The sequence below is a fragment of the Cololabis saira genome, chromosome 9 (assembly GCF_033807715.1).
Source record: "Cololabis saira isolate AMF1-May2022 chromosome 9, fColSai1.1, whole genome shotgun sequence".
Classification (NCBI taxonomy): Eukaryota; Metazoa; Chordata; class Actinopteri; order Beloniformes; family Belonidae; genus Cololabis; species Cololabis saira.
The window spans coordinates 45,875,162-45,889,783 of NC_084595.1; the positions used below are offsets into that span (position 1 = coordinate 45,875,162).

General features: G+C 43.7%; 1 protein-coding gene across 1 annotated transcript in view; it reads right to left on the bottom strand.

Annotated features, from left to right (window-relative positions):
• Positions 1-6,643: 6,643 nt before the first annotated feature.
• Positions 6,644-14,622, bottom strand: part of arid3c (AT rich interactive domain 3C (BRIGHT-like)) — a 47,836-nt gene continuing 39,857 nt past the window's right edge. Inside the window, exons 6-7 of the mRNA XM_061730292.1 lie at positions 9,694-9,783; positions 6,644-6,813 (exon numbers count right to left, since the gene is read on the bottom strand). Of these exons, the coding sequence (XP_061586276.1) occupies positions 6,644-6,813; positions 9,694-9,783 (260 nt within the window). The remainder of the gene's footprint in view (positions 6,814-9,693; positions 9,784-14,622) is intronic.

The window sequence follows — 14,622 nt, forward strand, 5'->3', positions numbered from 1 at the left end:
GTAAATGAAGAAGAAGAGTCCCCTTGGGATGTGTGATCACAGCCATGTCTGAGTGTTGGCTCCAGGAGCACGGCGCTGTTTCTACGGCAATCTAAGAAACTTCAGGCGCTTTTCCACTAGAACCTACTCAGTCTGACTCAACTCTCCTCCACTCGGTTTGGTTCTTTTCCAACAGGGGTCCAACGTGCCGGGTAGATACTTTTCTGTATCTATTCTGCCGAGGTTCTAAGCTGCTGAGTCAGCTGTATCTGACATCATCACACTACAGACCACCGATTGGTCGGGGGTTGGAGTCAGACGTCTGAGTCAGGAGGAGGAAATCAGAGAAAGAGACTCTGACGGATTCTGGTTCATTTTATTCAACCAGCAACGGCAGCAAAAGTCTGTTTCATGATCCAACTCTGAGGTGCAGATGTTCATAAACCTGGTGCTGAGGAGAGAATTAAAAAGATCTAGACGGAGATAAGGAACGACCAGATCTACCAGGATCTCTGTCTCTTCATAGCTGCTCACGGCTCCAGCTGACTTTTCAGCAGCACAGAAATAAACTAACAAAACAAAAAGCGTTGCTGCTTGAAGCTTCTCTCACTCTCAATTTTTAACTTGATATCGAATTTTGTTCTTATAAGTATGATATTAAATTTTATGTTAACTATAGCTGGAGGCACCTGATAAGCTCTTTGAGTGTTCGCCTCTTCCTGCACTTTAATTTGTAAAGTGTGACTTTTATTTGTGTAATTTTTAACTGTGCAAATTAATAAATCTAAATCTAAATCTAAAAATCTAGATATGGAACACAAGCCACAGATCCAGCAGCACATCTATCATCTCCTCCAGGTTCTACATCTTTAGTGTTGTTGTTTTCTTAGTTTAGATCACACAATCAAATACGTCACAGCAGCTTCTACAACCTCCTACTTCTGATCTGGGTATTGAAAAGAAACGAGGGCAAGCCAAGCCAAGTCAAGACGAGTCGAGTCGCGCTGAGTAGGTACTAGTGTAAAAGCGCCATTAGACCAAGAATTTTGAGCATGCTCAATCTGTGTACATATACTCATGTACCACGATGACAGAGTAGAAAGACAGCCAGCAGCACCGGCCAGGCTGCTCCTCACTCCAAACCTATCCCATTTCAATTTACGTGAGGTTTTTAGGTGGCTGTCGGTGCCTGTGACCTGCACCTCCATCTGCTGATGGATGGAATACTGGAAAGGTTTCAAAATAAAGATTTGAAGGTTTTTGCATATCTTTCCTTCTGCAGCTCGTGAATAAACCTTTTAAATAACCTGGAGAGGAATTGCAGTGCATAACGGGCGATAGAGTAGAGCTAACATTGACCCCAGTGATTTGAAACCGTCAGATGGCATAACATCGAGAACAATAAGTCATCATCAGCTGCTATAAACACATTGTCAAAGGATTACTTCAGGGAAACCATTGACAAACACAACAATATAAGGTTACATTTACAAAATTACTTCTTCTTCTTTTAGCTTCCCCTTTTCCATGTTATCCTGTCTTTCACATCGTCCTCTGTTAAACTTACCAACTGAATTTTCTTTTGCACTTCATTCAGAAATCTCATTTTTGGTATTCCTGTTTTCCTAGTACCTGGGTCAACAATCTTTTTACCAATATATTCATTATAACTCTTCACGTTCAAACCATTTCAGTGTAGCCTCTCTGCCTTTCTCTACCTCTTGTGTCTTCCTGCGTCTTTGGCTGTTAGTACGAAGTGCCTGCTCGTTCGGACCCGGACAAGAGATCACCAGACTGTTCTCCTGGTGGCGGTCCGTGATAAAGAGAAAGGGTTGTGAAGGGAAGGGTGTCTGGTATCTGGTGTAGCATGTAAGCCACATTACAATGCAGAACACACATGTCATTTAACAGTTTTCTGTGGATTTAAAACGCGTACAATAACAATGTCCAAATGTGGCATTGATGTCTCTGTATTGTGGAAACAGTGGAAAAGAGTTGTGGTGACATTAATCAGTATTTCGTTTTAGAAGGACATGGGTGCTGTACGGAAGAGTATCAGGGCCAGGCAGGAGAAAAATACAAATAATATTTTAGAGGAGGAAGATCTTTTTTTCATTATGCACTTTGAGAAAAAAGTCGAAATGTTGAGGAAAAAGTCGAAATGCCGAGATTAATGTTGAAGTACAATTTCGATAAAAAGTCGAAATGTTGAGAAAAAAGTCAAAATTTTGTGAATAAAGTTGAAATGTTGAGAAAAAAGGTGAAATTTCGACTTTATTCTTGAAATTTCGACTTTATTCTTGAAATTGTATTTCAACATTAATCTCGACATTTCGACTTTTTTCTCGAAGTGCACAATAAAAAAAAATCTTCCCCTCTCAAAATGTTTTTCTCCTGCATGGCCCTAATACTGAGTGCTCCAGACCAAAGATGAAACCGAACATCCATACTCATCCACAACAACGCTAAAAACCAGGCTTTGTGATGAGTTTGTGTCAGTGACACATACAGTACCTCATCAGCGCACACTTAAAGATATGTGTGTAGGACCAATATGACAACATAACATGTGAAACTTTTCATCACTTGATATATTCAATGCTAGAATGACATGAAAGTGTTGAGAGAAGGAAAGGCAACGTTGCAGCGAAAGACTGAGTGTCAGCGTAAACTTTCAGTTTGAGCAACTGGAAAACATCTAAAATGGGAAAGAGCTGTTGTGGGATCGACTGTACGAGTTATCGTTTTACAGACTGCCGAAAAATAAGCTTAAGAGAGACAAATGGATCACTGCAATTCACAGAAACAACTGGATTCCAGGCACCAAAACGTGGATTTGTGGTTTCCATTTTGTATCAGGTAATGTTGGATTTTTGGGTAGCTAACGTTAAACGGTCAAATCATACAGTTCGGTGTCCTCATCACTTTAATTTCACCAACAAATCCTGCCTTGAAGTCGGACCAAGCGTCAAGACTTTTGTATTCCTTCAAGCTTTGCTTTGTGTATTTCCCCGGTGTAGAAATGAAGTAGGCCTACATAAAAATATCAGGAAACTTGATTCATGGCCAAATATTAATGTCCATGGACCACTGGTTCTTGGTAACTGTACCAAATATTAATGTCCATGGACCACTGGTTCTTGGTAACTGTACCAAATATTAATGTCCATGGACCACTGGTTCTTGGTAACTGTACCAAATATTAATGTCCATGGACCACTGGTTCTTGGTAACTGTACCAAATATTAATGTCCATGGACCACTGGTTCTTGGTAACTGTACCAAATATTAATGTTCATGGACCACTGGTTCTTGGGGTAACTGTACAGGTCACTGTCAAGTCCAACTGACTTTAGTTTAAGCTGATAATCAGCTGTTATCCCGTCTTCTCCACTAGTTGCAGCTGCTTTTGCTGATGTTTTGCCACTCAGTGTGAGTAAGGGGGCTGGTCCAGTGGGGAAGTGACGTTAATGCAGACCCTCTATTGCAACAGAGCAGTGACAATGAGGAGAATTTGTGACGACGGTGGTCGGCCTGCAGAGAACTCCCTAACGGGCCCCGCCGGTACCGCTCGCTGAGTCCTAATGTTAGCAAACCTGATCAAAATGAAGAGATGCTATCCGTCTAGCAGTGAGAAACAAAAAGGAGAAAAAACAGGAGGAGCAAAAAAAAAAAAAAAACCCAAGAAAGTGGTTAGCAGTGGGGATAATATATGAGCTGATTTAGGTCCGAGCAGCTCGGTCTGACCTGAACGCTGAGCGTTGCGGTAAAAACACCTGCAATCAACTGGTTTACTCGGCTAGCGTCTGAAAACAAGATAACTATCTTGGACTAAACTTGTTCTTTAGCTATCAAATCAAAGCTGTGTCTAGTTAAATTTAACTGTCACATTAAGAATGCTAAATTATAAGATTAATTGGCAAGAAATTTAGAAAATGTGCTACTAAGGGGAAAATAATTGTTTGGCAGTGGTGTTTATATTTTATTTTGAAACAATACAAATGTGAACTATTTAAAAATGAATGGTTTCTTTCACTTCTTCAGTGTCAGTGTCAGATTACCGTATTCACTATATAAGGTTGATAATACAGTTGGAGGTGCGCCCTGTGAAGTTTAGCCCAGGACCCTAGAGACTCTAGAGCCGACTCCGAGCATAATGGCCAGTGTTTGACAGGGACTTGTCTGTTTGTGTTTTGAAACACATTTTGCACAGAAGGATTTTTTTTTAAATGTATTGATAGCAATGTTGAATGTTGTTAGACAGCTAAAAAAAAAAACACTGAAAATAACGACACTGGCAGCAAAGAATACTGTTGCACAATACATTAAAACAGTGACACTTGAAATAATCACACTGTAAGTGTGGTTTGTTGTTTTGTGGTTTAAAAGAGGTTGTAGTTTGTTTTATCTCATGTGAGCCTGTACTTTACTGCGTTTTTTTTTGTGTTGTTTAATTGTTCAAAAAAAAAAGGTTTGAGGGGAGCTTTTATTCTGGTGGACCCACAGGTAAACTGAGCTTTTATTCTGGTGGGCCCACAAGTAAACTGAGCTTTTATTTTGGTGGGCTCACGAGGAAATGTCAGCTTTTATTCTGGTGGGCCCACAAGAAGGCTGAGCTTTTATTCTGGTGGGCCCACAAGTAAACTGAGCTTTTATTCTGGTGGACTCACAAGTAAACTGAGCTTTTATTTTGGTGGGCCCACAAGTAAACTGAGCTTTTATTCTGGTGGACTCACAAGTAAACTGAGCTTTTATTCTGGTGGGCCCACAAGAAGGCTGAGCTTTTATTCTGGTGGGCTCACAAGTAAACTGAGCTTTTATTTTGGTGGGCCCACAAGTAAACTGAGCTTTTATTCTGGTGGGCTCACAAGTAAACTGAGCTTTTATTCTGGTGGACCCACAGGTAAACTGAGCTTTTATTCTGGTGGGCTCACAAGTAAACTGAGCTTTTATTCTGGTGGGCCCACCAGTAAACTGAGCTTTTATTCTGGTGGGCTCACAAGTAAACTGAGCTTTTATTCTGGTGGGCTCACAAGTAAACTGAGCTTTTATTCTGGTGGGCTCACAAGAAGGCTGAGCTTTTATTCTGGTGGACCCACAAGTAAACTGAGCTTTTATTCTGGTGGACCCACAGGTAAACTGAGCTTTTATTCTGGTGGGCCCACAAGAAGGCTGAGCTTTTACTTGTTCTTTTCGCTCTTTGCTTCTACCGGTTAATGGGACATTGTGCTATATGAACTTTATTTCAGGTCTCATAGGACATGTATTTGATGTTGCTGATGATTTGAAAGTGTCATAGATGTACTTGGTCACTACAAACCATAAAAAGCCTTAAAGGGAGCCTACATTTTCTTCCAGTTTATCATTTGCAGATTTCATAATCCAAGTCTTGCTGTTGATGCCCGAGTACACTAAGGCTTAAGCAGTGCATATATTTAATTTATATTTTTGCTACTTTATGTTAAATAGCATATAGCAAATCCATAACTTTTGTCAAGAGAGCAAGTGGGACATCTGTGACTGCCTCGTGATTTAAGAGTAAAGCTGGGGTTGCTGCACTGCTTAGGTTCCTTAACCCAATAAAATACCAGCATTTTTTAAATTCCAGTGTTTGAGAATATTAAAAGACCTTTTTTTTTTAACTTTGTAAACTTAAAAAAAAAAAAAAAATAGTATGTATGTTTACTGAAGTTAGCAAATATGGTTATTTGCCAGGTGAAGGGTTAAGAGACACTATGGTATATGAGAGGAGGGAACTAAAATGGGAATGTACTTGCTTTAAAATACCAAGGACACTGTATGTGTATACATATACATAGGAGGTGCTGTAGTGTGTTGTACCGCCAGCTGCAGCTTCCTGTGGCCTAAGCTGAGCGTGTTAGGGGAAAATTACACAAATCCACATTAAAGACATGTCACTTTAAATCATCTTGTACAGGACTGTCTCCGAAAATTAGAATATTGTGATTTTCTGTAATGCAATTACAAAAACAAAAATGTCATACATTCTGGATTCATTACAAATCAACTGAAATATTGCAAGCCTTTTATTATTTTAATATTGCTGATCATGGTTTACAGCTTAAGAAAACTCAAATATCCTATCTCAAAAAATTAGAATATTCTGGGAATCTTAATCTTAAACTGTAAGCCATAATCAGCAATATTAAAATAATAAAAGGCTTCCAATATTTCAGTTGATTTGTAATGAATCCAGAATGTATGACATTTTTGTTTTTTTAATTGCATTACAGAAAATTAAGAACTTTATCACAATATTCTAATTTTCTGAGACAGTCCTGTATATATCCACACACGCACCTCCTTCTCTCCTCATTGAGATACAAACTGGCGATCCTTGTCAGAGGTTTCTCATGACAACAACCTCCAGACCACTGACTTCATGTCCATTCATGCTGCAATGTTCAGGTTAAGCTCACTACGAATGCTGGAAAAGTTGAAGCAGCACATATTGTTCATCTTCATTGCTGTTGCTTTAAAACAAAGTTTGAGAGGTCATGAAGCCCATTAGGCCGTTGAGCAGTTCAGCTACACCTGTTCTGATGGAGGGAACACCGTCACCACATGGACCTGTGACCGCAGAGCTTCCTCTGAACTCCACACTGAAGACAAATAAACCAGGACATGAGTGGAGAAGCAGCGTTCAAGAGGATGTGTTTCTGTGTCCGTGGAGGGAGAAGGAGGAGCATGAGGAGGTGGAGGTAGACGGCTGGAAAGCTGTAGAAGTGCTCTTCCCTTTGGACTTCCAGCTGCTGTGTTTCCCCGCTGGTCCCACCATCCCTGCCATGGCCAGCTGCCGGGCGAACAGGACTCCTGGGGAGCAGAGAGCAGCAGCCGGTCACTCACACAGCCGCTCCAGAGCAGCAGCTCCAGAGCAGCAGCTCCAGAGCAGCAGCTCCAGAGCAGCAGCTCCAGAGCAGCCGCTCCAGAGCAGCAGCTCCAGAGCAGCTCCGGAGCAGCAGTTCCAGAGCAGCCGCTCCGGAGCAGCAGCTCCAGAACAGCAGTTCCAGAGCAGCAGCTCCAGAGCAGCAGTTCCAGAGCAGCTCCGGAGCAACAGCTCCAGAGCTGCAGCTCCAGAGCAGCAGCTCCAGAGCAGCCGCTCCAGAGCAGCAGCTCCAGAGCAGCAGCTCCAGAGCAGCAGCTCCAGAGCAGCAGCTCCAGAGCAGCCGCTCCAGAGCAGCCGCTCCAGAGCAGCCGCTCCAGAGCAGCCGCTCCAGAGCAGCAGCTCCAGAGCAGCAGCTCCAGAGCAGCAGCGTTTTTGGTTTGAGTTAAAAACTTTCTGATTTCAGAGGTTGAATTTACCAAAATAGTGGCCACGGTTACATTATGTTTTTTAATTCGGAATGAATTATTCCGAATTAAATAATTCCTAATGAAACTATTTTCCTTTGAGTTTACATGGAAATAGTAATTCCGAATTAAGGTTTACATGGAAAACACGTTTGATCGGCTTTATCCAATTCCTCTTAAGGTCTGGGGGTTGGGAAGTTACGTCTACTGGAAGAAAAACTTAACTTAAGCCGGGCATACACTGTGCGATTATCGGCTCGTTTTGAGCCGATTTTCCAGTCGTGCAACTTTTTTTTGATCGGACCCGATTTTAACCCAATCGTTGCTCGTGCCTCGTGCAGTGTACGTGGGGTAACGACGAGAGATTAACACCTCACGACGAGCTCCCGATCACAAATCGTGAGGTCGCAAGAAAATCAAGCGTGTTTGAAATCCTGGTCGCTCCTCGTGAAGGAATCACAGTTGAAGCAGCTACGACCCGATTGGACTCATCCTTTCACAGAGAGCATGCGCAATCTCTGATGTCCCGTCAAAAAACTATTATTTGTAGTTTAAGTGTTGCAAATTCAAATTACAAATAATGTTTTAATAGCAAAAAAAAGACAGCATTTCCACGTACCCGGTCGCCGCGTACCCTACACCGTAGGTCTGCGTTGGTGTAACGCAGAACCATAAATCAGCCTTTAGTGTGTGCGCTGTCTGCTGTTCGGAACAACTCTTTTTCCACTTCTAATTTTGCTGGGACGTCGGGTCCCTCCGTCGAGACACAACTTTTGTGGTATGCGTTCATTGTTATGTCTAAAAATGATGCGCAGTGCTCGCCCAATCAGAAACGGTACAGATATTTTGGGATTTTTTTAAATATATACAGTATATAAAAAAATTAAATTATAAAAAAATAAAGGATCCCCATAACCTTTGATCGGATGGGCAGGACGCACGGTTTGGGTGGACACAGCCCACCCCTGCCCCAGAACCGGCCAGAGTTCCAGTAACAGAGGTCCGACGGGAGGATTATGATCGTATAGTGTGAGCAGACGGGAGGATTATGATCGTATAGTGTGAGCAGACGTGAGGATTATGATCGTATAGTGTGAGCAGACGTGAGGATTATGATCGTATAGTGTGAGCAGACGTGAGGATTATGATCGTATAGTGTGAGCAGACGGGAGGATTATGATCGTATGGTGTGAGCAGACGGGAGGATTATGATCGTATAGTGTGAGCAGACGGAGCATCAGAGCATCGGGTCATACAGTGTGAGAACATAAATCGTGGGCTGTGAACTTTTGAACTACGCGATCTAGTCGTGCAGTGTGAGATGGGGCAGTCTCATACAATTTAAAATATCGCACAGTGTATGGCCAGCTTTAGCCACTACAACTTTGAAAAGCTCACAAATTTTCTTCTGTTCTTTTAATTCCAGGTCCTCCAAGCTATTTATTAAATAAATGGTCTCTGCTCTTGACCAGCGTTTACTGCGTGCTGCCATCTTGAAACTTTGTTTGGAAAACCAGCCCAGTGTGGAATATAAGCGTAATGGAGACGGACGGGCGAGGGAACGAGCAGAAAGAAAGACCAGAATTAATTTAAAGCAGAATTTCAGATTAATTCATTCTATTCGGATTTAAAATCGGAATAAACCAGCCACTTACTTCGGAATTCGGAATGGCCATTTTTATTCGGAGTTAAGTGTTTACATGGTAATTTTTACTCATTTTAAATCGGATTTAATTTTAATTCTGAATTAAAGAGGAATTAAACTTCGCATGTAAATGCACTGAATGTAGAGCTAAAGCAGAAATGTCCCAGTTTACAGTGCAACCAAACCAGTGAGGACGTTCATTAGTTCATCTGGTTAAAACCTATGTTCTTTTGTTGTATTAGACGCTAAATTAATAAAATTGAATTGAATTGAATTAAAGGTTTTGTTAGACAAGTTCGAAGAAAGCTTGTTAACCTGTCTGAGAAAGCCTTTAACATGGTGGACATGGTCACATTTGTGTTTTTCTTCTGTGACTTGTAACGTTAGACAGACGGACAGCTGCCGCATCTACAGACAAAGAGAGATGGAAGGGGCATGGCACACACACACACACACACACACACACACACACACACACACACACACACACACACACACACACACACACACACACACACACACACACACACACACACACACACACACACACACACAAAACAACAACTCCCATCGACCTCACATCCACAGGCCCAATTCTGAGATATTTAACTTTTTAAACTCTATTGGCCTGCCACTTCATCATGATGGATTTTATAGCAAAGACATCAAATTGCGTGGAGGACTAAGCACCAGGGTGCTGCTATAACTTATTGAATTTCCTGCCTGCAATTACACCAGCAAACGGCCCCTCTATTTACCTGTGTAGACAACTCCATTTATTTCTATTGACATGTTGATGCTGCTAATGCCGTCGGTAGACAGGTTCAATGCAGCCTCTTGTCTATCATCTGTCAGGAGAGGAGGCACAGAGAGAGAAAGAAAAACTCAATATGAGCATTTAAAAAGAGAACAGAAGAGTATTGGTGATGACTGGGAGAGTGACAGGATGAGGAGAGCTTTACTCAAGAGTTCGGTGGAAACGGACGCCCAACAGCCATCTGCTCATGTGAGTTATGGATGGATTCTGTCACAGCTCGCAGCTGGAAGCCTTGCCTGAATAAGGAGCAGAGAAGTCTCTTCCGCTTGATGCAAGCCGCTATTAAAGGAGGAAGGTGTGTAGGTGTTCCCACGTGAAAACATAAATATGACTTTCAACAGAATTAAATCCCATCACATGCGCAGGTATGTTATTAAGGCACTTCCACCTGCAGACGCCGTCGGCCCGGAGACACATCAGCGTTGTCAGAAGTCTCTAATAAACAGTGTATGTTTAGGAGGGTTTAAAACAGACGACCGTCCTGGGAGTCGACCCGAGGCACATTAACCCAAGACGGATTCTCGCTCGTCTTCATCACATGCACAGCCTGATATTATGACTGATGTGGGACGGGCGGTTATCCAGAGACGGACCACATCACACTCACTCTTCATCCAGGCTGCATCATTAGACCACAGGAATGATGGCTTCATCAGGACCGGAACCAGGCAGATTGCTCCGCTCCTGATGGACTGGCTTCCCTAAAAACACCAAAGGAGCACTGCCCCCGATCCCACGTGCTCGACAATGAAGAGCTGACCCATCCCAAACCGCGTTTAACATTCAAAGAAATGAAGTGGATCAAACATTAGAGAGAATTCCCCGTAGGGGGCACGGTGGCGCAGCTGGTAGTGCAGCCGTCTCACAGCTAGAAGGTCCTGGGTTCGATTCCCGCCGGGGACGCTGTGGGCGCTGGAGTGCGTGTTAGTTCCCCCATGACTTCAGTGCCCACACCCTGGGTGGGCACTGAGTGGTAAAACATCAGCAAAAATGTCTGTAACTAGTGGAGAAGATGGGATAACAGCTGATCATGGGCTTAAATTAAAGGCAGTTGGACTTGACAGTGACCTGTACAGTTACCCCAAGAACCAGTGGTCCATGGACATTAATATTTGGTACAGTTACCAAGAACCAGTGGTCCATGGACATTAATATTTGGTACAGTTACCAAGAACCAGTGGTCCATGGACATTAATATTTGGTACAGTTACCAAGAACCAGTGGTCCATGGACATTAATATTTGGTACAGTTACCAAGAACCAGTGGTCCATGGACATTAATATTTGGTACAGTTACCAAGAACCAGTGGTCCATGGACATTAATATTTGGCCACGAATCCAATTTCCAGATATGTATATGAACTTAATTTCTACGCCGGGGAAATACACGAAGCAAAGCTTGAAGGCTTACAAAAGTCTTGACGCTCGGTCCGACTTCAAGGCAGGATTTGTTGTAGAAATTAAAGTGATGAGGACACCAAACTTTATGATTTGACCGTTAAACGTTAGCTACCCAAAAATCCAACATTACCTGATACAAAATGGGAACCACAAATCCACGTTTCGGTGTCTGGAATCCAGTTGTTTCTGTGAATTGCAGCGATCCATTTGTCTCTCTTAAGCTTATTTTACGGCAGTCTGTAAAACGATAACTTCTTGCTAAATCTAAGAGTACAGTCGATCGCACAACAACTCTTTCCCATTTTAGATGTTTTCCAGTTGCTCAAACTGAAAATTTACTTTGACACTCAGTCTTTCTACCACTCAGTCTTTCTGACACTCAGTGGGCGTAACCCGCTGTGAAGTCTCATCTGTTACGTCATGTGCATTCCCTCTATATGAGACGGGTCCTGAATCCCCCCTCAGGCCAGGGAGGTGGAGCCAGACGGGTTAAAAACCAGCAAGCTCCGTATACTGGTCCTGGGTTTCTGTAGGCCTTGGTCTTTCCACACTTGTGTTCTTGGTTCTTCTGGTTTGGTTTTCATGACTGTTTTTGGCTGTTTTTAGCTTCAAAGTTGGTGTGCTGGCACCTCATGTACAAGAAGACAGCGACCAAACAAACATGCCTATGCCATTTCCCATGCAAACGCTGGGATGTTCCAAGCCTAACCTCGCTGGATTGGTGCGTACCGCCCCCCACCAATCCTGGAGTGAAAATGTGATTCCGTGAGTCTCCAGGGACATCGCTGACTTGCTGGTCCAGGATGAAGACTGGATTATTAGAGATACGCCAGCTGTGTGGGACGAGTAACCAGGATGAAACCAGATCCTCACCTGCATTCTTGTGGCACTTTTTTTAGTACCTACTCAGCTTTACTCATCTCACCTCGGCCCGGCTCAACTCGGCCTGGTTTCTTTTCCATAACAATTCAGCACCTGGAGCAGAAGTAGGAGGTTGGAGAAGCTGCTGTGACGACAACACTATAAATGTAGAACCTGGAGGAGATGATAAATGTGCTGCTGGATCTGTGGCTTGTGTTGGATATCAAGTTAAAAAATGAGAGTAAGAGAAGCTTTAAGCGGCGATGCTGTTTAATTTTTTTAGTTTGTCTCTGCGCTGCTGAAAAGTCAGCTGGAGCCGTGAGCAGCTATGAAGAGACAGAGCTCCTGGTAGATCTGGTCGTTCCTTATCTCCGTCTAGATCCCTTTTTAATTCTCTCCTCAGCACCAGGTTTATGAACATCTGACCCTCAGAGTTGGATCATTAAACAGACTTCTGCTGCTGTTGCTGGTTGAATAAAATGAACCAGAAGCCGCGAATCGCTCTTTCCCTGATTTCCACATCCTGACTCAGACGTCTGACTCCAACCCCCCGACCAATCGGTGGCCTGTAGTGTGATGATGTCAGATACAGCTGACTCAGCAGCTTAGAACCTCGGCAGAATAGATACAGAAAAGTATCTACTCTGCACGTTAGACCCCTAGTGGAAAAACGCAAAACCGAGGCGAGTCTAGTCGGGCTGAGTAGGTACTAGTGGAAAAGCACCATTAGTGTAGCTCCACCCATGAGAGTGTTGACGACAGATGCGGTGAATAATTCAGGTTAACTGAATTATTCAACGGACTACAATGGACTAAACACAAAGCAGCTTAGGATGAGGAGAACCACTTGCCTTCCCCTTCAGTTAGGCTGCAACGCTACAACACAGCCATTTAGGAACATTCACATGAAGCCCTGCAGACACAACATCACCTAATAAAGCTCAGCTCACAGTCCATGGCTTTTCCTTCTTTCCCACTTTTGCCACTTCCTTGTTGGCATGAGTGGTTTTCCAGAGAGGGAGGGGGGTCGTGCTCACACATCCACTTTCAAGTTCATGTTCAGCGTGACATACAGAGAAAACCTGCATGGATCCCGTTGGATACACAGTTTTGAACATCTGAATGTGTTGGATTTTTGCAAGCATTTAAGATGAAATCCACCAGACTTCTGCAGTAAAGGTGCCGCTGCAGGGGGTCGGTGTTCTCTGCAGGAGCGTAACTCTCCTGGTTCTCTCATCCTCGCGATTGCAGCCACCGCTGTCATTAGACACCGCTGAGGATGGTTAGAGGATGGCGGTGGCGGACGATCATAGTGCTACAGCACAACTACGTGCTATTAATGAGGCCGGAACAGCTGGAGACCAGATATGGCTTTAGGTGGACCAGCAGCCCCTCATCCCGTCCTGCCAGACGTGCAAATGTGTAAAAAGCGTTTTCATTATACTTAGCTGCTAAACTAGATTATTGAAACGCCTTAAAACAAAAGCTTGTGAAAGCGTTGAAATGTTTTTGCGATATTTTTCAGTTTTATTTAATTAAAGGAGACCTATTATGGCATCTATTACCTATTTTAAACAGGCCTTGAATGTCTTAAAAACAAGCTTTTGATTGTTTTTGCTAAATAAATGAGAAATTCAGCCTCTGAACCATGTCTTTATCTTCCCATTCTCAAACCTCATTATCTATGCAGGATTCTGAGTGGGCGGGGCTATGATAATGAGGCTCTGTGCTGATTGGCTGCCTGAATGACGCGATACACCGCTACGAAAAAATGGTGGAAGCTCAGAGGCCAACCGATGTAAATCACATTTTCGTTACGTAACGATGGGAGCAGAATCTGAACGGCTCGTAGATCCACATCACACTGGACGGATCATCCGGGCGGCTGTACAGACACTGCAGAATTTGGTTGCTTTCCTCCTTCTCTGAGTTGGCAGGCTGAGGGGAGACCACTTTATATATGTTAAAGCAAGAGAAAACGTGTTTTTCATAATAGGTCCCCTTTAAATTGAATTCATTTTAAATTTAATTAATTATTTTGTTTAATTAAAGGTGTTTCCATCCATCCATCCATTTTCGACCGCTTATCCAGAACCGGGCTGCCCCTGCGACCCGGTTCCTATTACAGAATTTCTTTTTTTGATGTTTTGGGTTTTGCACCCCCTCCTTGAACCGCCACCTTACTGTGGTGGAGGGGTTTGTGTGCCCGAGTGATCCTTGGAGCTATGTTGTCTGGGGCATTTCGCCCCTGGTAGGGACTCCCATGGCAAACAGGTCCTAGATGACGGGCCAGACTAAGAGCGGTTCACGAGCTAATCATGGTGAAGAAAGATCAAGGACAGTTACGTCGCCCGGATCGGCGTCACCGGGGCCGCTCCCTGGAGCCAGGCCTGGGGTTGGGGCTCGCTGGCGAGCGCCTGGTGGCCGTGTCTTTGCCAATGGGACCTGGCCGGACTGAGCCTGAAATGGCGACGTGGGCCCGCCTTCCCGTAGGCCCACCACCCGCAGGAAGGACTGTGAGAGGCTGGTGCCATGTGGGCTGGGTAGCAGTCCACTTGAGAGATACCGGCTAGAGAGAGTCAGGCTCACCTCCACACATAGCTTGGG